The sequence below is a fragment of the Notolabrus celidotus genome, chromosome 12 (genome assembly GCF_009762535.1).
Source record: "Notolabrus celidotus isolate fNotCel1 chromosome 12, fNotCel1.pri, whole genome shotgun sequence".
Classification (NCBI taxonomy): domain Eukaryota; kingdom Metazoa; phylum Chordata; class Actinopteri; order Labriformes; family Labridae; genus Notolabrus; species Notolabrus celidotus.
Window position 1 is genome coordinate 12553926 of NC_048283.1, and position 27362 is coordinate 12581287.

General features: G+C 40.8%; 1 protein-coding gene across 1 annotated transcript in view; it reads right to left on the reverse strand.

The window, feature by feature from the left end:
- Positions 1–27362, reverse strand: part of grik5 (glutamate receptor, ionotropic, kainate 5) — a 114100-nt gene that overhangs the window by 6653 nt on the left and 80085 nt on the right. The window contains exons 9-21 of the mRNA XM_034697142.1: positions 22299–22477; positions 21507–21560; positions 20600–20758; positions 20077–20229; positions 18111–18215; positions 13767–13874; positions 11897–12100; positions 10577–10690; positions 9913–10022; positions 9490–9663; positions 7800–7965; positions 6356–6581; positions 1481–1609 (exon numbers count right to left, since the gene is read on the reverse strand). Of these exons, the coding sequence (XP_034553033.1) occupies positions 1481–1609; positions 6356–6581; positions 7800–7965; positions 9490–9663; positions 9913–10022; positions 10577–10690; positions 11897–12100; positions 13767–13874; positions 18111–18215; positions 20077–20229; positions 20600–20758; positions 21507–21560; positions 22299–22477 (1881 nt within the window). The remainder of the gene's footprint in view (positions 1–1480; positions 1610–6355; positions 6582–7799; positions 7966–9489; positions 9664–9912; positions 10023–10576; positions 10691–11896; positions 12101–13766; positions 13875–18110; positions 18216–20076; positions 20230–20599; positions 20759–21506; positions 21561–22298; positions 22478–27362) is intronic.

The following is a 27362-nucleotide window of genomic DNA, read 5'->3' on the forward strand; positions in this document are numbered from 1 at the left end:
GAACCAGACTGTAAACATGTTTATCTCTGCTGTGCAAATTGGCAGTTTAACATGAGTGTTAATGGAGATGCATTGGCTTTTGCAGCCAGCCTCAAGAGGACAACTCTAAGAACAGCTATTTTTTTGCACTTCCGCATTGGCTTCATTTTTTAACATCATAGGTTGCCATCGTTCCCACGTACATCTCTTTAGCTTTTCAGGACACCAAGTTACTGGCTAAAACTTCAAGTCATAAATCATTTTTGATAATCAACTGTCATACTTATGTAACGCTGTAACTTGTTTAATCTCTTCAGATCTGTTCAACTGCAACAGCGTTAACTTGAAACTTAATTGATTATACTTAAGGGCTGTGGGGAAGAAAGAGCACAGGACAACTCCTGCTGTGCGTCGTGATGCCTTTAATGACCCCTCATCAACAGAGGACAACAGCACATCGAACCTGTGACACATTTACTTAAACTCAAACCATATCACCCTGAGCAACCTTAAAGAGGCAGTGCAATATATGAAATAGAAGTTTTTCAAACTTCATTAAAGACTCAATGATACAAATACTTAGACCAAAATAAAATCTCATCTTACACTTATATGCCAGTCTTACTAAGTATTAAACACAGAAGACTAAGGCAAGTGGATTCCACTTTACAGGCACTATTAACAGGATTTTGTCTGTTTTCCTGTTTCAAATGTTTACGCTAAGCTAAGCTTACTAGACTCTAAAGTTCCCTGCTACCATAATGTCAGCTTTGACTGGGAGAACAAAAGCTTTAAGCAGACAGCCCAGCAGCATATTATATCATTTCGGGGAAGATATTAAATGTCAGATTAATTATTTTTGGAATGTGACCCAAACAAGGAAGTTAAAATGTAGAGTTATTAGCCTCTGCAGCCCTAATTTTGACAATTGTTTTTCAACTTGCCTCTTGCAAGTATCTCGACTTAATGCAAGTGCAACACTAACCTGCTGGAGTGCTCTCTAAATTGGCTTAAAAATTTAAATGGCCCATGATAAAGTGGCTGAGTAAATGCCAGAATTAAAGGACCCATAAAGGCTTGAGATACATGATGCAGATAAAGCTCAATGACGCTGAAAGGAAAGGTGTGTAATCTTTTTCTTTTTCCTTTTCAAAAGTTACAAAAGCATTTTCATAAGAGGTTTTCTTTTGAGAGCAGCAGCATAAACACTGTGATCTTTTCATTGTCATAGTCATTTATTCAGGCATGAATGCACACATGCACGCATACATGTTTCCCACACACATGTGAACAGCCACTCTCACCCTAATAAAATTCCCATTAAACACCACCTGAGACAAACAGAAGACATTTGGGAGAGTAGATTGTGCTAAGCACCCTTCACAAGGACATTAGGTTAGGCATTAGCCATTAGCTGGACTGTAGCAGGGAGTGAGGAGACTATTACTGAGGACATTAGAGAGAAGGAGGGAGAGGAGGCAGACAGCTGCGGTCTACTGACCCTTGGCACGGTGGTCCTCCTCTTTGGGACATTGGCCTCCCTCCCACCACCTCCTCTTCAGTATCTCCAGCCTGTTATTCTCCTGCAGCTGGAGGATGGCCAGCGTGATCTCATCTCTGAAAGGAGAGCCTGGAGAACGACAGAGAGCAGGATAAGAGCAAGTCGTTAGGGGATGAATGAGGTGCAGGAAATAGAGGCCGAAAAAGAAAGGAGGTTATTTCAGATGAGGAGAAAAATGTGAAATGAGGAAAACATAAAAGACAAGGATAAGGAAAGAATCGCTGTTTCAGCCTCGAGATGGCTACGAGTGATCTTACTGTGAGAATAAAGAAAGGATTAGTGAGAGATAAAGATTGAGATTACATCCAGACTGAGCCTGTGGTACAGCTGCTGGTCAGACAGCATACAAAGCATGTTGAGCACTAGAAACAGTAGCAAAGAGTGAGAAGGTTTAAAGGGTTGTTTCAACAAAAAAATGCAATTATATTTTCTCAGTGACCCCTTTGTTATCAAGTGATGAAGACTAGCAAGACTAGCAAACCTCAACGTGAACATTCTTAATTGGAGGTACTTCCTGCATGAAAATAGAATATATAAAAACATGGTTGGTTTTATTTCCTTGAAACAGTTACCACAACAAAAGCACAGGCGGCTATTGCTGTTTTTTTCTTTCCAAACAAACGCAAGCCGACTAAAATATACTCTTTGTATTTGCTTTCCTAATGAGGGTAAGATTATAGGACAGATACAATCTCATATTTGTGTCTTATTCTTCAAAACGGATCAGTCTATGAAGGCTGCCACAGAGACAAACAGAAGGTAAGCAATCTTGTAGTGTCAGATGACAACAACAGTGTGTTGTGAGAGTATCACATTAAACCAAAAGCTAGCAAAATGTCAGACATCACTTGAGTTGTGTAAGTGTGTGTTTTAACACGAACCAGCCACAACATTAAGACCAACTGTCTGATGTTGTGTAGTTCCCTCTCCTGCCAGTTCAGAGCCTAAGCAGTTTTGACCTGAAGATGAATGGACTCCACTCAACCCCTGAAGGTGTGCTGTGGTATAAGGCGCCCAGATGTGATTTTGGCAGTAGATCCTTTAAGTCCTGTTAGTTGTGAGGTGGGGCTCCCATGGATTGGACTTGGTAGTCCAGCACATCCCACAGATGCTCAATTAAACTGAGATCTAGGGAATTGTGAGATCAAGTTAACACAGTTTGGCCTGTTACAGTCACTTTCTGCAGTGGACAGGGGTCAGCATGTTCTGAAACCTCCAAAACCATCCTTAACTTTTCAGCAGCTTGAGCTCCAGTAACTCTTCTGTTAGAACAAACCACACATGCCAGCCTTCGCCCCCACATGTTCCAGTTCGGAAAACAAACCACTATGCTAATTATTTTATTCCTTCCGCCATAAGGCTGCTAAAAGCACAAAAGGCAGAATACATCGGGAACTACCAAGCATCCCACTTTGCTGTACGGTCACTGGTTGTGGTAGTTGCAGATGTCACAACGTGTTATTTATTTCCTTGTTTCCTTTACTGTATATTTTGTACTATTGACAGGTTGACTGTAAAACTGAATTGCAAGTATTCTGAATCTGAATCTGAATCACACACATCAATCAGCCTCGGCTGCCCATGACCCTGTCACCAGTGCACCAGTTTTCCTTCCTCTGACCATTTTTGGTAGGGACTGACCCTTGAAGAATGGGAACGCCCAACAAGAGCACCAGTTTTGTAGACCCGCAATCGCTCATATTGCTACAGCGCATTTTCTGCTTACAACATATCAAATTCAAGGACAAAATGTTCAACTGTTGCTGAAAAGTGCCATATAAGTACCATTTATACCAGTTCCATTTACCAAGATGTCCCATCCATTGTAGAGGCATAATCAACGTTGTTCACTTCAACTCACAGAGGTCTTAATGTTAAGGCTGATCAGTGTATATTTAATGTTAAAATAACTAAACAGGTAAAACATAAGATGAACCAAATTTATGTTAAATACTGTGATTCTCCTTTTTTGCACAAACTGATGTTTGGACAGACCTCAAGCCGAGCAGTTGCTAAGTTAGTGGCGCTTGTTTTTAAGTTGTGATTTATTCATTGTGATGAGCCAGATGATACAACACAAATAACATTTGTATCACATCCATACAGGTAGTTTTATAAAGCTTTTAAAAATAATGGCACAATTTAAAATGTTATTGTCACACTTGCATCAGTCAGGAACACGGTATCAGCTAACACTGAAGTCAAAGTATTAGAGGCCATGTTTCTCCTTTTGGTCCTTCTCTCTGTCTCATCACGTCTGTGTTTGCTCTCCATGCTGTTTTACATTAACTCTGTTTTATTGTCTGCACACCACTGTGTTAAATCTCATGTCTTGCTTCCTCTCTCTGGTCGTGCCCTCTTCCTCCTCGTCAGAACAGATCACTGTGATGCGGTGACACCACCTCTATGTGCTCAGATGGAGCTTCAGAGGAGCCGGACGCGTGTGGAAAAGCAATTAACTGGATGTTCATTACTTCCAGTTGAAATACTTCCTAATCCCTGAGATAAAAAATAAATCAACCACGTACAAGACATTTCTCAGATCTAATCTCTCACCAATCGGTACCACTACATGTGTCTGTTTAGCATAATTGATCTCATGAAGGTGTTTCTGCCTCACTGACAGCCATGTGAGTTTAGTCTTTGATTAGCGTTTGAAGAGAAGGTCCTTTAAGATCAGCATTTTACATAGTCTTAATTAAACATGTCATCATTACAATTTTAATTACTTTAAATCTGTGTCCTATAGGCTTAATAATTACGCGCGTCACTAATTTTTATGTTGCATCTGCCTCTTTGACTACATGCAGGTCCTGTCATCTGAACTTCACTGCAGTCTTATTGTTCTTCCCTACCGGAATAAAATAAGTAAGCAAGCGCTGATACAATATCATGGGGCTTGTGCGATAGACGTGTTCATGACTTGTGACTTAAATTTCTAAATGTTATTCTAAATTCAACCTTAAAAAATGGAAAATCAGATGCTGCATTAGGAGGGGTCAGTTGCAAAAAAGGTACATAATGATTAAGATAATAACGCTTACTTCTATTCAAAGTTTGAGTAGGATCCCCAAACTGTTGTTGAGCCCTGCATTATTTAATATGTTGTATGAGTGTTTGTCTTCATTAATAATCTGTGGTGAAAATACAGCACAGAAGATCAGCAGGAAAAGGGTCATTGTTCCAATCCTTATACCCTGCACAGATTTCCTGCTGTTATTTTTCCAGCTGACTTCAGAGCTTTATTGATAAATTATAGGTCAAATCAAAGACGTGACAGTCATGTTTGTGACCTTCTGTGGCCTTTAAACCCCAGACAAGGCCGATCATAGCCTTAGATCTGCAGGCATGTCAGCTGAGGCGCAAAGACAAAATGTGATTGAGTGTTTGCTGTAGGGGCCTGTAGGCTTTGAAATGCCCTGCCTGAAAATGACACTGACTAAATCAATATTGATGTTCTCAGAACCTATTTATAGGCTTCAAGGACTCGTGATAATTTCTCCTTTCCTTTTCTATGTTTTGATTCAGTATGGAGCCTGTTTGTCGAAGTAATAACTAGAAACAGTTCAGATAGCTTAACTGAATAATTAACTTTAATTTGTGATGTGTGCTCTTTTTAAGGAGTGTAAAATGTTTGATGAAAATACAAGTTTACTGTAGTAATCACCCTGTTTTTATTTTATCATCTTTAAGTCCAAACACTTAACAAAGTATTTTTTGTTCGAAAAATGTATGCTCATTGTTAGAATTATTACAGAAGAGATAATGTTCAGTGAGGGGTCCCTTATGGTGGAATAATAACACGGCTGTATATTTCATTCTGATTGGTTTTTACAGCCTTCTGGGGTCTGCACACCATAGCTGTGAAGACAGATTGTTGCTGGTGATCATAAGCGTTTCTAGACAATTTTTGGGGGTGCTGAAGCACCTCTAAATTGATTCCCAGCACCCCTAAAATTTGAGTGTCCTTTTTAACAAGCTAGAAAAGTTTCAAAACCATACAGTTCTTGGTTGAAACGTAATATTTTAACAACAAAAATACAACAGCTCCACTGCATTTTACATGTTGTGTATTGCATTTCAAATGAAAGTCCAAAAAATAACTCCAATGTCAATTTTTTGTATTATTTTTTGGCAATAAAGGTTCAAAAGATACAAAAAGCTGCACTACAACAGAGCAATATGCAATATGCATGAAGTAAACACTTAACAAAACAGGGTGTGGGGTGTGGCTGTGTTTTAAGATTGGGATTGTAAAAGGAAAATAATACTGTCATAACAATACAACAGGAAGAACTCAATCAGCTGCTGCTCTTTTCCTTGTGGTCCTGTAAACCTTGTTTTATTGGACCATCAGTGGAAAGATTCAGTTTAATGTGAGTAAGCAAAGGCGGGTCAGCTCATTTTAAGAAGGTAGCAGTTAGATGTCGCCATGAATGCAAGATGGATGCAACTCTAAGTGTCAGAATATTTATAAAGTGGAAGAAATAATTTCCAAGTCATTATTTTGAGTTATATTATGAATGACAAAGGGATGGCCATGTGTTTTAATGTACTGGAACAGGTTCTTGTAGTGGGGGAACACCTTCTGGGAAAGACAAGAATCAAGGGGTTCAAAGCAGCCCACTCACTGTATATTATCCTTTGAATAAATGAGGCAGGTCCCCATCTCCCTGCTGTATTCTACATTCATAGCAACTGTCAGCTATTCACAGCAGCAGTTTAATATTCAGAAGTGTCACACTATTTGGCTGCTTTCATTGACCAACCAGAATCCAGTATTCAACAAAGCCATTTTATAACATATGTAATTACCTAGTGGCATGCCGATGCCGTAGCCCTTTGTGTCCAGCAGGCCTCCAATCTTTGTGAGATTACAGTTGAGGCCGCGGTAATATTCGTTCATGGTGCTCTCCATCAGGAAGGCGTACTTGGAGTTGACCACTCGGGCGATGCCTTCCTCTGTGCTTTTTACAAACACGCTAGGCTGCTTGGAGTTCATGTAGTTCCACATCCGCTGGTAGGTCTGGTATCTAGAGTTCTACAGAGGAACAAGAATGGAAATTAAACTCCTGACTACAAAATGTTTTTATATTCAAGGTTCTTTCATCCATCTTTGAAGCAACAATCAAATAGAGGTCGATAAAAATGAAAGAGGAGAGAAGGAAAAAACAGAGAGGGGGATGCATCTTCGATAAACAGGGGGGGTAGTGCACATGGAATAGAGAATCAAGCAGAGTAAAACATCAATGGCAAATAGAGGGAGACAGGAGAGGATAGAGCAGAGAGGGAAGAACGACGTGCTGAGGCAACAGATTATTCGCTCATGGCGTAGCTGATGCATCATCTTTCATACAGTTGGAGGTAAATCAGCACACAGGAGGTGGTACATCACTTAAGAAAAATATGGCAAGCTACTAAACAGGATTAAGTGTTTAAAGAGTACAATTACATGTTGTATCCCTGTGTGCAGTGCTTGTGAAGAAAGGAGAGGGTGGAGGAGGGCGGCATCTGTGTGTAATAACTGCGTATGTGTTTGTATGTGTGCGCTTTGAGTCTGTGTGTGTGGATTAGGCATTGAGTGGGGTAATATACTGTAGCACTGAAACTGGCTCATGTAAGCAAACATGAACCAGTCTTTCATAAACCCTCAATATGGATAGACACTATGAGAATGAAACACACACACACACACACACACACACACACACACACACACACACACACACACACACACACACACACACACACACACACACACACACTCACTCACTTATTGGCATGTAGCCATATCCCTTGCATGCACACAAATAAGCAAATACTTATTTTTTCATACACTCACCTACACATGCTCCCACGTGCAAACACACCTACACAAATATACACACACACACTCACTCACAAACACACAGGCTGTATGACAAACACAGATGCCGACACAGATGCCAGAAGCGCTCTCATAAGCAAACACAGGCAGTCAGCCACTTAACACAAACAGCCGTAAAGAAAACAACAGAGAAACTCAGAGATACAATAACATATGAGGACAGGCTCTCACTTCAGGCATAGCGACAAAACCCTGCACTAAATCATACAAGCACACAAAAATGCAACTTCAACTTCAACAAATCTGTTGCTACGTATAAACAAAATTTAAGAAATTGCCTGACTCTAAACATCACTGAGCATACAAACACACCCATCTACCCATACAGAAGTCTCAACGCCAGCAATAACAATAGCTGCTGTTGGGTCGTACCATGAAGAACGTCATGGTGCTGCCCCCATGGATGGTGCCGTACTCGATGTTGGTCTGGTCGGCCAAGTCGTCTGGAGACTCGATGGGGACCTCCATCCTCTGCACGGTCAGGAAGGCTGCCAGGTTGGCCGTGTAGGAGGAGATGATGATCAGCGTGAAAGCCCACCTACAAGGGGGAGACAAAGGCAAGACAAGATGGAAATGGGTAAATGTATGGATGGGCGACATAGATCTCGTCTTTTGTCTCAGTATAAAGCTTTTTAAGATCACAAAATCTTTACAAGATAGAGTAAATTGTTGAGGAAATCAATGGTGAAACATTTTACAGATTAAAAAAACAACAAGGAATCTCTGCGTTGTGGCTCAGCCAGCAAAGGAAAAGCCAAACAAATAAAGCTATTTCATTATGATGCAAAACATCCAAATATGTAGTTCTACTCATTGATTTGAAACTTCAAATGGCTTATTAAACACACACAGTTTCCTCTGAACAAATCATCTTAAATTCCCAATTTCATACTGTCTCCCAACATTTATCATCATATCCTGTAAGCCTGTGGTAAAGTGAGAAATGGGGTTTAGGGTTTTCTGAACAAACAGATAACATTCAGCACTTAGAAACCTCAGATTGGACTCTTTTATATCTGAAAACTTTTCAAGAAGAAAAACCTGCACTCACTTCACTTCATGTTTCTCTAAATCCTATATCTTACTCAATTCAGTGTAAACAGCACTTCCCTGTCTACTCTTTTTTATCTCCTTAGCTCTTAGCATTCTTTTTTTCTACCTTTGCACGTGTCTCTTTCACAGTCACTCTGTTGCCACAGGAGTATCATCAGGCTTTAGCATTTCTGTGAACTTAGCATTTTTGTGTTGTTTGCTTGGAGTGCTGGAGCACCGGGACCGAGCTATACATCAGCTATTTGCTTGAAATTTAAAATGTAAATGTCATTATCTTACACAGCAGATGTGCTGAAGAGAAAAGCAAGGGGAAGGAAAATTGCAAGTTCTCTGCAAAGAAATTGCAAGCCAGTTAATTTGTATTAAAGCACACTTCTAAGGGGGGCTTTTGAGAAAATATGGATTCTTAAAATGTGGAACATATATTGTTAAAATGAATACATTGTGGGGCGCTGGTGGCCTAGCGATCTAAGCGCCCCCACATACAGAGGCTACAGTCCTCGACGCAGGGGTCCCCGGTTCCATTCCTGGCTGCGAACATTTCCTGCATGTCTTCCCCCAGTCTCTGCTCCCCACATTTCCTGTCTCTCTTCAGATGTCCTATCAATTAAAGGCAAAAAGCCCAAAACACAACTTAAAAAAAATAATAAATACATTGTGTCTCCCATTATGTTTCTAAGGACATTCCGTAGAGTTGTTGTAGTTCTTTTATTGCTGGAGTAGAAGTACTTCACCTCCGAACATCTGTTCTGGATTTCAGACAATACTTGTGTGAACTACAAATCGAAACACGATTGGCTTTCTAACCAGTTCAGTCCCTCTTGTACACCTTCATTCTTAACCCAGATTTAATGTGAGCAAAGAGATACCTTCTCTCTTCAGAATATGAATGCAGAAAAAGATCTCATGCTTCAAACCCTTTCACTGAGCTTTCTGCACAGCTTAAGTCAGAATTCCATGTGAAGAAATGATAAGCAAAAGCATCACAAACTTAGCCATCCTTACTTACCACACTCCACTAACACATCTGGTGGACAGGGCTCTGGGCATAATTTCTGATCCCTGCTGCATGAAACCTCCTACAGGGAACCACAGGCTGTTTCCCAGGGTGTACTGGTTCTCCAACATGTCCCTGCGCTCCCTCAGACACGGGTGAGGGTTGTACCACTCGTACGGACTCAGCCTGGCAGGGAAACACATGTACAGTGGAACGACCTTGAGGTCATGCTGCAGCACAGTAATGTATTTCTGTCATATCATTCAAGTCACTCCTAATCAGTCATACGATCGCTGTCAAACTGTCTACTGGAGGTTGTATAAGGTAAAAATTTCTGTTATGTGACAGGCGCCCCGTGTTGTACAAGATAAATGGTGATAGAGCAGAGATGTGGGCTGCAGACTATCAGTACAGTGTGTGATGTAATGTATGGACCTTGCAGCCAGGAAGAGCACGCAGCTGACAGCCAGGTAGGCGAGCAGCATGAAGAGCCAGACAGCCGGAGAGAAAGGATCAAGGAAGGAGAAGTAACCTGGCTTCCGACCCTGGTGTGAAAAGACAGAAGAAAAGGAAGTAGAGAGAGAGAGAGCAGCAGAGACAAACAGGAAGGTACAGCATGTTAGAAAACAAGGAGTCACGTCTCAGCAGTCAGGTCATGTCTCCTTTGCACCACAGGAGGGCAGTGTGTCCTTCACTGCACTCTGATAGTAAGTCTGCAGTGCTTTGATACGCTAATGCTACAATCCATAAATGCTCCGTTTCACAATGCCCACTGCTGAAGCATGCTTGGCTTTGATCCAAAAGCTCATTAGCAATGTAAAGCTGCCACTGTTACCCAGTTACAAAGCACTGACTTATTGAGCAATTCAAATTACACCTATAAATTTCACTCTGGACAGAGTGGATGCAGCTTAGTACACAAACACAATCCTTAGCTTCAAAGATGTGATCAAGTCTTGTGTAATATTCAGTCGGATTCGTTAAGAGTGATCCAAATAGTGTTGCCCCGTTGTCTTCTGTATGACGCTGTCACCTTAAAAGCAGTGCAAACAATAGATTTGAAATCAAACACACAATCTGTTGCTGGTATCACTCTCACCAGCTGAACTCGGTACAAGATGCTGATCCCCAGGGTCATGAACGGCTTGGAGAAGTCGATAACTTTCTCCCTCTCCGACGTGATGGTGAAGCCGGCCACGGCCAGGTCTGCTTTCTGTGGGATTGACAAAGATAGATAGGTGGTTAGATAGTAGTGGGGGCGAGAGAAAGATCGAGGTAGCGGGGGAGAGTCAAGAAGAAAAACAGCAAGCGGTAAGGTAACTGTGCAAAAATAGAAAGGCACTTGACGCTGAGAGCACTGTTTGTGCAAAATGTTGACTCCCCGAATGAGAAATGAAAAGTTTGACTGTGCACTTGAAAGCACATTTGGAAAAACATACAGACATGCACTCTGCCTCTTCCCTTTTTGGCAGAAACACTCACACATTACCCACCATCCAAACGAGGCTAATTGCAAGCAAGCACTGGATGGCTGGTCTTTGCACCTGTATAAAAACCTTGCAGGTCTCTGGTCGCTTTGCCTCCCCTCCATCTCTTCCATTAAAAGCTAATTGATGAACATGGGCTGCTAATTAGAGCTGAGTGATCAGGCAATGGGGAGGGCAGGGAGGGAGAGGAAGCATGGAGAGCAAGGGGAGCACCAGTGTGGCAGGCCCCACACAGGGACCACAGCCTAGTAATTGAAGTATACCGTATGGTAATTAAGCAAAAAGGGGCTCTCATTAGCCCGCTTCAACCGGAGTGTCTATCAGAGGCGCACTCGGCCTGGACAGAAGGAGAAAAAAGGGGTGGGGGCTGTGAGAGGGACGCTACTGCTGGGATAGAAGAGGGTTACCGCATGGAAAGATGGTGCGGACAATTTTAGGCAATGCTACCGCTCTCTTTTGGGGAATTATCAAGTCAGCTTTTGTCCTAGATAAGAGACTTATTCCCCTCTGAGGGCAATTTGAGACATGGGGAGTTACAGCAGAGTTGTGGTTTGGGGCTACAGTAGTGTGTGTGTGTGTGTGTGTGTGTGTGTGTGTGTGTGTGTGTGTGTGTGTGTGTGTGTGTGTGTGTGTGTGTGTGTGTGTGTGTGCGTGCATGCATGCATGCTCTGGTGAGTGTGTTCAGTATAAATTTTCTGTTTGTAAAGACACTGGTTGGAGCATTTGAGCTTTTTTCTTGTGTGTGTGTGTGTGTGTGTGTGTGTGTGTGTGTGTGTGTGTGTGTGTGTGTGTGTGTGTGTGTGTGTGTGTGTGTGTGTGTGTGTGTGTATGTGTGTGTGTGTGTGTGTGTGTGTGTGTGTGTTGGAGATAGAAAGACAGAGAGGCAGAGAGAGAAAGAGAGAGAGAGATGGAGGGGGAGGGAGAGTACTAACCCTGTTGATTAGCTCTCCAACCATGCCAGTCCAAGAGCCGTTGGGCTCTGGAGCGCCGTACAGCCCATCATCCACCAGCTTGATCTTGAAGGAGAATTTTAAGATTTCTGCCAGCTCCCTCAGCATGTCGACGCAGAAGCCCTCATACTGGTCATTGCCCTGAAAGTCCTGGTAGTTGTCTTTGCGCATCACATACGGGTTCTCCTAAACATGAAGGAAATATGAGGGAAATCAAACCAAACCTTGGAGTATCTATTTTGGGGGGGGATAATTAACGGAAATGTTTCAAAAACAGGGACTTGTCGATAGATTAATGACATTTTGGGAAATGTGCTTATTTGCTTGCAGGCAGAGAGTAATGAAAAAATCAATATTACTCTCATATCAGTCCCTTAAATAAGCTACACCCAGGGTTTGATTAGCTTAGCTTGCAAAAAAAGGCTGAAACAGCTTTCCTGGTCTTATTGAATGTTCACAAAATCCACACTTAAACAACCTCTAAGTCCCTGTACTGAATTTCAAATTGCTGAAAGCTTCATTTGTTTCATATGCAGTCCAACCTTGTGCTTTGTATTTCAAGCGCAGACATAACAGCGGTATCAGTTTTCCCTTTTAAGTCTTTGAAAACAGTGAATAAGGGTCTTTCCTAGAATATCAATAATTTTTTTATCAGAGCTGATAAACCATCACAAGTCGCTTTTAGTGTCATTGGTCATTTCAAGTAAGAGTCCGCTTCTTCAAATGTAAGAAGCATTAAAGCACTTTGTGTCTTGATTCAAACTAAATACATTTTAAGGTTTTTTCAACCAATTTGACTCATCAAAATCTTTTTTATTCGTCTTTAGAAGAATAACTCGGCCCGTCAGAACAGTGCTGGAGAGACTATAAAGCAGGTTATTGAGTTTTTAAGACATGGGACTAAAGCGGGCAGGGAGAGTCTTAACAAAAAAAATGATACATTGAGTTTCATCATGGGAACTGGAGGATTCAGCTTTTTTGGAGCTTGACCAATACTGTGTGAGTGGAGAGAAAGTCAGGATATTTTGGCTCCTGCAGAATCAATTTAGACAATACTTTTTTTTTTTTTTTCTATCTGTCTCCTGTGAGTCGCCCCAACATTATGGATGTCCAATACTAAACTGCTGGAGCACTCTTTTAAAATACATAAACTGCAGAGGGAGGCGAGGGAGTCAAGAAGGCAGACAGACTCAGTGACCGCCGGTCTGGCTGGTGGACTCAGAGAAACTGGGCCACCAAGAGGAATAGGATGACTGTTACTATAGTCACATATTTTGACCTAAAGGTAGTTTCCCCTCACAAAATAAGCACATAAGGCCAGATATTACTCACGAACTAAAGTGAACTTATGTACATTCTAGAAACATGCTTGCCCTATAACCACAAAAGAGTGCATTTGTTAACAGATTTATTCTTTATCCTACTTTTTTTTTTTTTAGCTTTTCTTGTTTAGCTGAATATATTGTGTTATATTTTTTGTAATTTATTAAAATATATCATTATATAACATGAATTAAGGCAAATCTATAACATCTTTCATATGCAGACCAACCTGAAGATGCTGGAGTAGCATCATGTGTTGAATTTATTGACTTTCTGGTGTGACATTACTCTTTAAGGAAACCAGAATGACATGACTTTGAGTGTTTGGACCATGATATTGGTGTTTTGAATGTTGTAACGTGTCACTCACAGGGCTCTGTCAGCTTCTATGACAGCTAAAGTGACAGCAATATTAGCAGAAACAGATTGTGACACAGTGTGATCTGCAGCACAGGCTGTGCAGCAACACAAAAACAACTTTGACCTAACCAGCCGGTACGTTTGGTGCTGAGGGTGGCCGTGACCTTACCAGGATGGTGGTGACAATGAGGGTCTTGTTTGCCAGCGTTTCTGACACATTGATATCCAGGCTGGTGGAGTTCATTGCCAGTGTGTTGTTGGAATACCAGATCCCAATCTAACAGAGAGGAGGAAGCAAGACAAAATCAATGGCTATTGTGCAATGACTAATGCACTGTTGAGCTCTAACTTCATTGCAACTGTTTTACTGTTCTGGCAGACTAAACACCATCTATAGCAAACAAGTATTTCAGTGAGTGCATTAAAACCATTGGTCTATTTTATTGAGCAAATTTCATTCTAAATATTTAATGCCTTGCTTCTGTTTCCATACCTATACATACAGTAAACACACACTGATGGACTGACTCCACTCGAGCAGAACACATATCTTCAGTATCACGCATTGTAAAAGAAAAACCCTGCTGTTTACACGCAGAGAAATGAGCTGAGACCTGTTGGCAAATACCTGAAAGCATTCATTATCAGGAGTTTTATTGCTGTGTTTATTTTTCTTTCACTTACACCATTCTTAAATTGCACCAAAAACAGCCCACGTATTTCAGTTTTATGGAGATAGTAAAGTCACTTAGGTAGATAAGACTGTGATTATGATCTAACCAGTGTGCAGGGGTGGAACCACAGCTCTCAGAGGCATTTCTTTTAAAGATACTACTCTACAGCTTTCAATAGGTCAAAGGAGAGGTAATGACTCCTCCTTAGACAGAATCACGGTTTTTCTACAACATTCTTTATCCCACCTTGACATTTAACAGTGGTCTTTCTGGTTACAGTGTGGGCGCTGCTGTGCAAAGAGGTGTGCAGAGTTTAAGAGTTAATTATCACGACCTAACTGAGTTAACATGTAGATTTAAAAATGGTTGTAAGGGGGGGATTTCATGTTAGCAAGGTAATCATTTGGCCTTTTGTTCGAGCATGGAAAGACATAATAAGAGAATATGAAAAGAAAGTTTTTCCTACAGGTAATGAAGCACAGCCTAATTCCCTCAGTCTGGATCTGCAGTGATGTGGGTACACTTGCTTCATTAAATCTTGACTTTGAGAAGCAGGTGAAAATCTTTTCTCACCTTTCCTTCTAATGCTCGCTGGGTGTGCATCGGCAGCGTAATGCACCAAAATGGTCCTTAACACCTCGTTAGCTGGGTCTGACAATGTTTCTGATTATTATTTATTTTTGTGGTTCCCTGTAGTGTTCAGGCACCCTGTGACATTTTGATGTGGTTTTCATCCATCGCATGTTAGAATAAAGGAAAAGATCAGAGCCAGGAAAATGCTCTAATTGCCACTGGTGGCCACAGTGGGCACTGATCAGAAAATGTAAAACACTTTAAAGCTCTAGTGAGGAGTTTTTAACTGGTTATGAAACAGACTGAAACTAATTCTGATGTCTCTTTATGACCTAGAAAAGTCGACCGGAACATCAGCAACAAGACTGATTATTTTATGTTTTTATTTTGAATGCCTGCCCCGGGGCATGTGTTAGACAAAGGGATTAAATGCAAGCTGCCAAAACATCCTTTTTGTTGCTCATTTCACAGCAAAGAATCTTGATGGGTGATACACTTCACTTTTTAGAGAAAGCAAAACGATTGTTTTGTTAAATAAAACAACCTCAACATGTTCACAGAGGTGGCAAATTGGTAGGACTTGGCTTGGCTACAGCTCTATAAAGTATTTTGTAAGCCCCACCTTAACCCCACCATGGAACAATCAGGAAAATTACTGATTAAATTAAGCCAACACATCCCGTATTAATTTGCTGTGAGTGCTACCACTAACCTGGTTCAACAGCCCCCCCATGATTTGGCATGGTGCAGTCAAGTATAGAGATGCAGTGTTACTGATCTTAGTTCAATAGCAGCTCTGTCATTCAGTATCTGTATCGGTATACAGCGCCTTCTGAGTTGACTAACAGCTAACTGTTAACTTTAACAAGCCATCTGATGGTGGGGATGTCTTCATTATCTGAGGGTTTATTGATGATAGTACGATGGATGATAAAAGCAGATTTAAAGTAGGCTTATAGTAATGCTTATGACAAAGTCTGTAATGTTAACGCCTCTTCTTATTTACTATTTGAAAGGAAACACCCACAAACTTATACATGGAAATAGACAACTTTAACCCAAACTGAGAAAACCTTCAACTTGAGAGAGGTCAGAAGTATACAGGTCAGAGTATGTGGTCAGAATATCCTTTACTTAGTTTTGAGTTAAACTCAAGCGGCAACCTCCGGTCTCAAAATATGAAGCCCATGCGGAAGTGTTATAAACTGCAATTCATTGAGAATCCACTTGAGTCTGGCTGCAGAAACACCGGTAACCACATAGACACCAATTAAAAAAAGATGATCTTTGCAGCATTAATAAACATGTTTACAGCCTGGTTCAAAAAACGGCTTGGCCCTACGTAGCTAATTTCTCTATCGGCACACACTGAACGGGGGTGAATTTTTTCTAACACGACGGTTCAGAAGATATTAAGATTACAAGTTTTTGCCCAAATAAGTACATGACTGAATTGACTCAGAGTCGGGAACACATAGCTGTTGGCTAAGAGGTTCAAACTCCGCCCCTTTACATCACACTCCGCCTGGTTGAGTTCCGCATTTCCAATATGGCTGTCGCCGCCGATTGGCTTCAAAACAGCGCTCAGGAATAGATGGGTGACGTCACGGATACTACGTCCATTATTTATACAGTCTATGGTTAAACTACATGTTCAAAGATACCTTCTTGTCCATGGTCTATTAGCCTACATATAGAACTGGATACATAAGTTAAAGATAAAAGGAATTTACAGAATATGAAAGTATGACGTAAAAAAATGTATCAACACTGTCGTAGAAATGAGTTGTTAGTGTAATAGTGGATTATAGCGGATTGCTGTGTATTTAAATCCTGACATTGATTAGAGCCCCACTTTTGTCTGGATTAGACCGACCGTAGTTCAACAAAAAAGAAACACCCTGCTGCTGCCACCGCATTTTCAGTTCCTCAGAAGAGTTTTTAAATAGCAAACTCGAAATCAATGTATTGCTTTTTCAAACTCTCATACTGTTACCGCATGTGTGTTTTTAGACCTCACTCGAACTTGGATCCAAACAGCGTCCTTGCTGGTGGTTGTTTTGATCTTAAAGTTCTTTTTCGTAGGATATGCACTTGTGTTTGAACTTTACATTCATTGGTCATTGATCTTTTTCTTTGTTTGTTCAGCCATGGTAACAGTTTATGTGCAACTCACCAGAGACCACAGAAGTCGGTACACAACCTCAGCCTACTCTCTCTTGCAAACCAACAATGGCTGGGTTTTTTCGATACCGTATATCTTTTTATTTTCCCAGAAATGTCAACTCTACAGCCAGTTTGTATTAGCAAAGAATACTGCAAATGCAAGGGCTTTCATCCAAGAGCCACAGGCTGAATTATCATTGCGCTAACACATTTAACAAAGGCTGGGGACTTAACTTAATCCCCTTGAGATTACAACAGTCAACACTTCCTAGTTATTGATCCAGTTTTGGTTGGAATCATGAGTATAAACAGACAGATTTGTTAAAATCACAGAAAAATGTGATCATGTTATCGGGATAAAATTCCACTGAAAGGCAACGTACGATAAGGCGATAAGTCCGACGCTAAAAGCCAACACGGATCAGATACAAGCCTCAAAAATCCAGTTCTACACAAGACAAAGACAAACTCCACTAAGTCTCCATTATAGTGTATACATACAGTATGATGTACAGTACAGAATGAACTGTATGTAATTCTATCTGCACATCCACACTGTGCTGAGCTTGAGGCAAAATACAATGTCCTACAAAGTAATGTCATTGTTTGTAGCTATGAGAGGAAAATAACGCATCCATTAATAAAATATCATTTCTATGGCTTCACATCTGAGAAGATTGAGTTGACAGAAAAAAAGTAAAGAGAAAAAAAAGTTTGCAAGCGTTAAAACACAGTTTTACCATGCAGAGACAGTTTTAGCAGCAACACATTATTAAGACCAACTCTTACACTGGAGTCGATGCTGACCTGCCATAAAGATTTAGCAGCCGTCCAATTAAATTAAATTCAATGATTGAGCAGCTTATGTGTTCCAGTAACCTTCAGATGAAATGAATGTTGTTTGACTGACCAATGGCAGATTCCACTACATTGACGTCAGATGAAGCATTGCAAAGCATCTTCAGAAAGTTAAGATATTTGGCTGACCTCAGTATTTAACACCTCTCCCGGCATTGTGACGTCAGACAAGGGGATCTAACTAACCCATAGCCAGGGGGCAATGTAACCTGGCTGATGCACAACAACAGGTGACTCCTGACCTCTTTGTGGCCTCCTCGGTGCTTCTCCAGGATCCTCAGGGTGTAGTTGGTCCTCTGACCTTTGCTGTTGAACTCCACACGGCCAGTCAGACCATCGTACTCCACCTGGCAGGCAGACAAAGAAAGTGAGGTGGAGAAGCATGATCACAGAGAAAAAAGGAGAGGAAAGATGGGAAAATGAGATGAAAGTAGGAAGAAAAAATGAGGACAAATGGAGAGAAAACACAGGCAATCTTCTCTAAAAAACACTCTTCTTCTCACTATCCATCATAGTTAGGCAAAGAGAAACTATCTACAGTAATTAGGAGGAAACAGAGAGTGAAAGACAAGAAGCCAGAGAGAGCTACAGAGACAGAGGAAGTGTCTGGACCAGACATGGACGATCAGTTTTGGATCAACTTTAAGAAGAGGAGAGACAGTGACTGACTGAGCTTGGAGGCTCAGATAGAGTAGCAAAAACAGCCAACAGCTCCCTAATAGGACTCAGAAGTGCAGCTCACAGCTCAGCTCTGCCTCTCCAGAACCCCAGGTGCTGGCACAGTAAGTGAGATCTATGATGAATGGCACGGTGCTGAAGATGGAGCACACCATGATGTTGACTAACAAAGGCAGATGTCGGGCCGGTGGGGAGGAGGCAATGAGAGATGGGGCTCAGGCTGCCTTGACAACAGGTCGTCGATGAGAGAGACACACACTGACGACCAGAGATGGGAGATGACAGAGAGCAACAAGAGACAGAGGTTACATGCAGCATGACATGAGGATGACACACACAGTAGTTGAACTGTAGTCTTTAAGTCAATAGAGAAAAATGATGGACCACAGTTCTGGTAAACATCTGAATCTTTTCAAGCAAAAAACGCTGCATATTTACCAACAGGTTCTCAAAAATGATCATTTCTGTTTTAAAGCCCCTGTGAGGAGTTTTTAATTGGTTATAAAACCGACTGATGTTAACAGTGAGGCCTGTTGATAACCTAAAATAGCAAACAAGACCATTCATAACAAGACTGGTAATGCTTCTATCATTTTCCATTTGACTGTTTACAGAAAGCTGGATGAGATTTTTAATCAGAGGACAGACCAGATCAGCAATGAGATGAGGGGAATCACTTTGTCCACAGGGAGAGCCACAATTGACAGAAACAGAATGTTCCTCACAGGAGATTTAATAGAAAACAAAAACATGAATTAAGAATGTTTTTTTTTTTTTGAATACTTCGGCAGACTACACACACAGAAAATATGCAGTATATGTGGAATTTCTTCTTTTAAATGGGCTTCATCTTGATAAATGTGCAAATTCACATTTCCCATGTGCAAATTAAACATGTGGCACGTGCAATCTGTTTCACATGTTCTGAATGTGTTTTCCTCTATGTGAAATTCATGCTGTTTACCATAAGAGTGTCATTTGTGTTAATATTTATCCGATATATATATCTGGGAACCAGCTGGGCACCAAAGATTGATTTGTTATTTTTTAATTTACTGTTTTGCTCAGTTTCTCTTTGAAGTATCAGGAAATCTTGATTTTTATGTGGTGTTTTCAAATGTTTTATCATATCCAACCGTAACACTAAACACCAAATACATTTAAAAAATCGTTTTGCTAATTTATACCAAAAAGGTCACTTATATTACCTTGAAGTGGCCATTAATTCATGTTTATCAATCAGTTAATGATTGAAACATAATTTTGAAACATTGTTAGATGTATTTTTTTTTTCTAAATGTTAACATTCGCACAGTTCTTATCTCATTTTGTCTAAATACTAAATAATGTATCATAAATAAGCATTATATGAAACTTCTTATTAGCTGCCTATTGTGTTTTGCTACTGTACAAAAAAAATACTAGCTATGATGATTAGCTATTCTCAGACAAGATACTACAATGGAAGTGAACACAACATATTTGAACATGTACTCATAATCATAATACAATAACTGAACAGGTGTTTACCATGCGCAGGTAGTTCATAAGACTGGTCCCGTGTTGCCAGATCTGAGGCGAGGTGCAGCTGAGCGGCTTCACTCCGATTTCCTGACTGCGGTTCAATTCCCTCACGGCCCCAACCACCACATGCACCGCATCAAACATCAGCGCTGAAGAGAGCTGTGGCAGGGAGGAGGAATCAAGAGAGATGTGGAGGGGGGAAGGAGGGACAGCGAGGAAAGACAAGGAGTCAAGGGAGGCGATGCAATGAAGGGAAGGGTGCCGGCAGAGATGATTGAACGGTTAACGGGGAAAATAGGAAGAAAGAGAGGAGATATGTGAGGTATGAGTAAACCAGCAGGGAGGAAATGCAGATGGAAACATCAATACCCATTAAATGCAAGCAAAAGACTGGCTGAATCTCTTTAACTGCTCCATGAATCAGCGTGAGGAATAAACTAGCTTAATGTTACGTGGCATGCAAACAAAGCTTCGGAAATCCCTCCTGAATGTGCACATGCATGAATACTCAAGCGTCCATGAGACTGACCGCGGGGCCGGGGTACGTCAGGTCACAGCCCTCCCTCCAGGAGAGGTTGAGGCTCCTGATGAACTCCAAATAGAAGGGATGGGTGGTGTTGAACATGGAGAAACCCACAATGTTGGACTGCTCATCCACGATATCATCAAGTCTCAGTAGCGGGAAGTCCTGGAAGAGGAGGAAGAGGGTGAAGAGTGAGTGTGTTTGTAGAGTGAGAGAGAGAAAATTGAGGTGAGTGACAATGTTGACAGTGTTTCAAATCTTAAAAGAGACTCTGCAAAGAAGAGTGTGATAGAGAAAAAGAGAGGCTAGGGGGAATGACAACATCTAATCTCTGATGGAGGGAGAAAAAAGCTAGGAAAATGGAAAAAACAGCGATTCAGAGGAGGAGAGGCTGATGGAAAAGGCTCCTGCAGCTCTTAGCAGACATATACACACAAGACACAGCTATGAAGCACATGCACTGAGGGAGAAGAAGGGGAGTGAAAAGTCAAACTCCTGTACAAAGTATTAAGTGACATATTAATTCAAATGGTAGAATGGGAGGTGAGTGTATCAAAGTGGCAGATGAAAACACCGGAAGCATAGAGAAGGTGGCAGGTGGCAGCAGAAAAAGGGCAAATCGCGGCTGTCATTACTTTCACCTCAGACCCCTTTTTCTTTCTTTCTCATTTTTTTAAACGCCATCATCCTCTGCACACCCACAGCTTTGTACAGTACATTCATTTCCCATCCTTCATCTCCTCTCACTTTTCTCTCTCTGTCACCTCTCTCTTCCGCCTTTATCTAACACTTCCCCTGCCTTTGCACCTTTTTGAGCTCATGAACGGACAGAAGAGGGGGAGCAGGAGAGAGGGAAAATGGAGGACTAGGAGACAGAAGAGAGGGAAGTGGCCGTATGGGAAAAAGCTCTTACCATTGTGGTGAGGATGTACTTGTAAAATGCTGATGTCATCCCGAGCTCTGACGCCTGTAGGACATAGAGAAAAGGAGAGTGAGGTTAAAAAAATAAGGAGGAGGCAGGTGGGACACAGAATGAGGAAAGAGAGGGATGAGAGAAGGATTGATGGAGGGAGAAAAGGAGGGAGAGAGGGGGCAAAGGAGGAGAGTTATTGAGAGGCAGAGAGCAAAGAAGACAGTTGGGGGACAAAGTACAGGGAAAACATGGGGGAGGAGGGATACGTTAATCACAGTTTTACATCATCAAGCGAACACTGGGACATTTCGCTGAGGGCATACAGCCGCTGTGATGTGCCCAGCGAAAAAACATCCCATACGCATTCAAACTGTGAGTCACTGTGCTGGCTATCGGCATTACAGGCCGTAACATGAATCAGAACAAGCCTGGGTAACATCTGCGCTGCAGCCCTGCAAAATGTTCTTTTGTCGAATACTTTCTTAGGAGGGTAAGTGATTGTTGCTGGCAGACGTGAATAAATATTGTTTCCGCATGCAGCTCTAGAGGACAGAGGAGGTAAAAATACATGTTTATTCTGTTACAACAGCAAACGTGAAGCCTATGGGACTTTACAAAGATGTTTTATCATTTACAGATGATAAACTCTGCATGCCCTCCAAGAAAGAAACCTGAATTTCCCATAAGGGTGCATTAAAGAGAAGAAAATCCCACAGTGTGCATACAAGAGTAACGTCTATATCCTGCATGTGTGGGCAGATCTAATGAATGTACTGTATGTGTAAAGCTGACCTTCTTGAGAATGAGATAGGAGACAGAAGCATTGGCGTCTATGATGATGGTGGCCACTTTGTCATCACGGATCTCCTTCAGCAGCGGTGTAGGGTCCAGGTTGTCATCCAGCATCCTGATTGACAGCGTCTCCCGGGAGATGAGGAAGCGGCGCACCAGTTCCTCCAATCTCAGCAGGCCTGAGGCAAAGCCAGTGCAGTCGCATATCAATGTCTGTATCAGTACACACAACTCATATTTCCAAACTGCAAGCTAGGCATGTCATGTGAAAACCTTCATTTATCCTTGGACTGTCATACATTTGGGTTGTTTTGCAAAGTGTGACCGATTGTTTCACTAAATCACCCGGAAATGAGACACGGGAACACATATGCATTCACACTTTTTCTCACTATAGGACTTATTTGCGTCTATTATTTTCCCATTCAGTGCCATATGCTTGTTTGAGTTTCTCTCTTAGTTAGCAGAACATCTCAAAGTAGACTTGACAGGTTTGGTTTGCTGAAAGAGAGTACGGCTTTGGGCCAACTGATGAGCTTATGCTGTAGATAGGGAAACCATGTGGCACTTAATGTAACACTTACCGTTTTCCTCATAACACCTGAGCAGTGAAGCCCGGGAGCTGAAATCTTCCTGACGCTACACGAATCCTTCAGATTACATCCATTAACACTCAGACATATTTTCCACCATATTGATTTCTTTTTTCCTCATCAATCCTTTTATAGACATGCTGACAGAGCCAACATTACAGACATAGGGTTGTGTGATTTCAATTAGTTTAGGCCATTTTTTGAATATAAGAGGTTGTTTTCAGCCATCTGTTTCAGTGTATGTTTCTCAGATTATATATATTTCATCATACACATGGATCCTCAGGTTACATCTTTAATGCTACTTGTACATATTTCATCCAGCTGGGCGCAACATAAAATATTTGATGAGGTACAAGCCCAGGAGTTAACCCTTTCATACCCCTTGGCCAATCTAGTGGAGATTACTTTTTTAGTAAGTCCTGACCTATAACTGCTGACGCCTTACTCCCCCTCAAGGAAAAAACACATTTCACTGGATGTCTAAAAAAACAATCACAGTTTTGCATCATCATCTGAAATAGAGCCACGCCTCCTTTTCAGCAAGTATGGTCAACCGTCAGGGAAAGGGAAAGGGAAAGCTTGAGGTACACTTGAATCTATCAGTTACATTCTTCTTCAACATAGTCTGTGTTTCAACTGTTTTTGACATTAAAGTACCTTTAACACATCTGTCAAAACATCTGTCAAGAGTTTTGTTAGGTGCTTTTTTAAATCAAGAATGTTGTTGAAATTCAAAATTCAAATTTTATGCCATGTGTTTCAAAGCCTCATTTTGTTACGAAAAACAAACTGATATTTTTGTGTTGATGAAAGGTCTCTTAAGAATCACATTTGTAGTATTAGGTGAATCTTTCAGTCAGATTATACATTTTTCACAGAAGATATGCACCAATACAGTTTTTTTAATGTTTGCAACATGGATGGTTTCAATAAGGGTTTAAAACCCAGACTCTAAATGGATGGATGGACATTACAATGGACAATTATAACAAGGAAAAGACTACAGCACTTGTTAATCACAGGTCAGAGCAATTCACTACTAACTGGAGGAAATGGGTTAATTTTGTAACAATTCATAGACCAGATTTTATTTTCACTGCTTATTAGTTTTATTGTATATTTTATGTAAAGAAAAGACTACTCCTTTGTTGTACACAATTTGCTTTTAGTTTCTGTTACGTTATTTTCATTCCGTTGGGATATATGTGATTTTGAAATTATGATTTCAAAGCTTATGTGGAGAATGTAGAGATGATGTATATACCATGAAAGTGTTTAAAGCAAAATAAAAAAAATAAATAAATTATGAAAAAAAAAAAAAAAAAACCCTGCCCTCATCCAGACCAAATTTATTTTTATCTTTTTAACCTTTATTTAACCAGATGAGACCCATTGAGATCAAGACCTCATTTACAAGGGTGACCTGGCCAAGAGGTCAGCAGCGCACGTCAAAATAAATAGCACAACTCAACAGCATGGAGCATATGTACAGACGGTATGTAGAAGCAATCAATAATTTAAAAGTGCAACCTATTTTCAAATAAAGTGCAATTTGTGATTACAAAACAGCATTTAAAAATGCATGCACTGTTCTGGGGTCTGTCTTTCATTTAAGATGGACCCAAAGGCATCCAGTGAGATAAGATCTGACAGATTCAAATCCTCCTGGAGCATATTCCAAGCAGTAGGAGCAACAAAACTGAACGCTCTCTTACCGAACTCTGTCCAAACACGGGGAACACACATTTGTAAAGTGTCGCAGGAGTGCAAGGCATAGTGGCTTTTTGATCTTTGAAGGTACAAACATAAATACATTGGAACCAAGCCAAGAAGACAAAACCACGTTCTGCTATACAAAAAAGTGTGTGCTGAGTTTCTTCTTCTAAATAAAAATTTTACTGTTTAAAAATTGCACCGTGTAAAAATTTAACCTCTAGAAATAAGACGTCCTCTGCTTTAGAGGTTGTTCCATGTACACTATATGTGCTGGACATTTTAAGTTTTGTCATCACGTGTGTGTCGATGTTTGACATTTGTGGTCATTGCAATGAAATGGAACATGCAGCAGCCTGAGTGTACAAAGCTACTCCCAGAGGTACAACAAAATCAAATTAAGCCTTTTAGAACATGTACAAGAACATGACATGACACAACTCAGTGACTCTGAATCTTTGTATCAAGCTACTTTATTCCCAGACACAATTTCTGTGTCCTCTAAGATTCATCATCATCAGCCAATCAGCATGACAGATTTTCAAACATTTTCTATTCATAGAATAATAAATTAAGTGTGTCGTGGAGCTTGGCAGGAGTATGGGCCCTTTGAGTGGCTATAATTCATGATGTGTGTGTTGTCCCATCCATCAACTATTGCCGTTCAGTTCTTTTAGAGATGTATTTACTGAGTGAAATAGTTTCAGCCTGAAAATCACAGGGGGCTATCACACATGTAGCTTGCTTGCTTTGTCCTGATTCAGATGATGAATGAAATGTGGTTGTATATTGTACTCAGGGCTTTTTTTCTTCACACTGCAATAAAAAAGCAGGGCAAAGAAAGCACACACGAAGCTGACTGACGTTAGCCAGTTAATCTACCAACAAAATGAGTTGTGGGTTGACTTGGAGCAGCGAGAAGGTCAGATGCTTTTATCAACTTTGGGTGGATGAGCATATTTGTCAATGTTGAACACCACTCACAAAAATACAGAATAGGGGCGTGCAGAGTTGTTTTTATCTTTACCTGTATCTATTCAACCAAAACATGTCAAAATTTGAATAAACATGATGGCTTTACATCTTAAATGAATGAAAATTGACTGACATACAAGATATAGCTAGCTGCCACACCTACCAGTGCCTGTCTATGGTGGCTCACCCTATCCTTTGTCTAACTTTTCCTGAGTGATAAAGGCAGAATTCAAAATGAACTACAACTTGATTTTTTGAGTGGAGGAAATGAACACATAAAGTAAAAGTTCTTAGCTTGATTCTAATGTATGGTTTGAGGAGGTTTAAAGAAATCTGACATAAGGCTTTCACAGCTGAACTATTGATGCCTCCATATATTGTGAGACAGTGAAAGGCAGCTGCCTGCGTGTAGAGTAAATCGTCCCTTCATCGTCTTCAATTAGTCCAGAACGCTGCTGCAAGGCTGTTGGCCTAGTCCAGCCGGACAACCCACATCACTCCAATTCTATCTTCCCTACATTGGCTTCCAGTTAAATTTAGGATTCATTTTAAGGTTCTTATTTTTGTGTATAGAGCTCTGGATGGTCAGGCTCCTGAATATATCGCCAACCTGCTCCATACCTCGCCAGTAGGTCACTCAGGTCTTCTGACCAGGGCTTGCTGGTTGTCCCTCGAGCTCGTCTAAGGACAAAAGGTGACCATGTTTTTGAAATGGTGGCACCAACATTGTGGAACGCTCTTCCTGTAGATATTCGTTCAGCTGTCTCTGTTGTTACTTTTAAAAAAACTCTAAAAGACACATTTATTTAAACAGGCCTTCAACTCACCTTGTACAGACTAATGTTTTAATTATGCTATTGTCTGTTTCTTTTACTGTTTTGTGATTTCATTTTTTTTTTTTTATGATTTCATTTTAAATTGAATATTTTTCCTGTGACGCACTTTGTGATTTTATTCTATGAATGGTGCTATACTAAATAAAATTCACTTGCTTACTCACTTAGAGAGACAAGGTCTAGTATCTGGAGGATTGTGGACTAAATGGCCATCTTTCAACTGGTGCTTCTTTTAATGGGGGAAATTAACACATCCCACTAAAACCACTGAAATGAAGCCACAGCCTCAGTGAATGAATCCAGTGAGAAGGAACAGAGGAAAATGACTGGAGTTGCAACCTCCAGGCAGCACATCCTGCATCACTGAAGCACATGACATAAAACTTATTTTCTTTTTTCAATTTCCAGATAATAACAAGCAATTTTGGATATGAGAAATATTCGCGTCCATCTCATTATCCGGGCCTTTCCGAAATTCATATTCCGATTCAGGCTCAGGCCTGATACAGAAGTTTCAGACTTGTGGATCAGCACATGAACGTGAGAGGCTTTCACAGCTCTGCCGAGCAGTGGCGTACAAAGGCAAAGAAACTCCAACAGCATTTTGTAAAGGCACAAGACCAGCTTGGTAAAAGTGGAGGTTTCCCAAAACTAAACCAGTGATTGCTTTGTTCACATATGTCCAAATGTCCAAAGAAGGACTCTTCCCCTTCTTGGAACTCCTCCAAATAGCGTGAAAACACCCTTGAACTCAAACAGCAAAACTTGGACTGCAAGAAGTCTGAAGACTGAAATAATGGACAAAAATAGGAGGGGAACTTCAGGAGCAGAAAGACCGAAATAAAGTACTTGAGACAATTCTCCTACTTGAGGTAAATTCCCCTCAAAAATGAGTGTAACCAATGGCAGTCAAGACTCACTTGACATTGTGTGGACTTTACTAG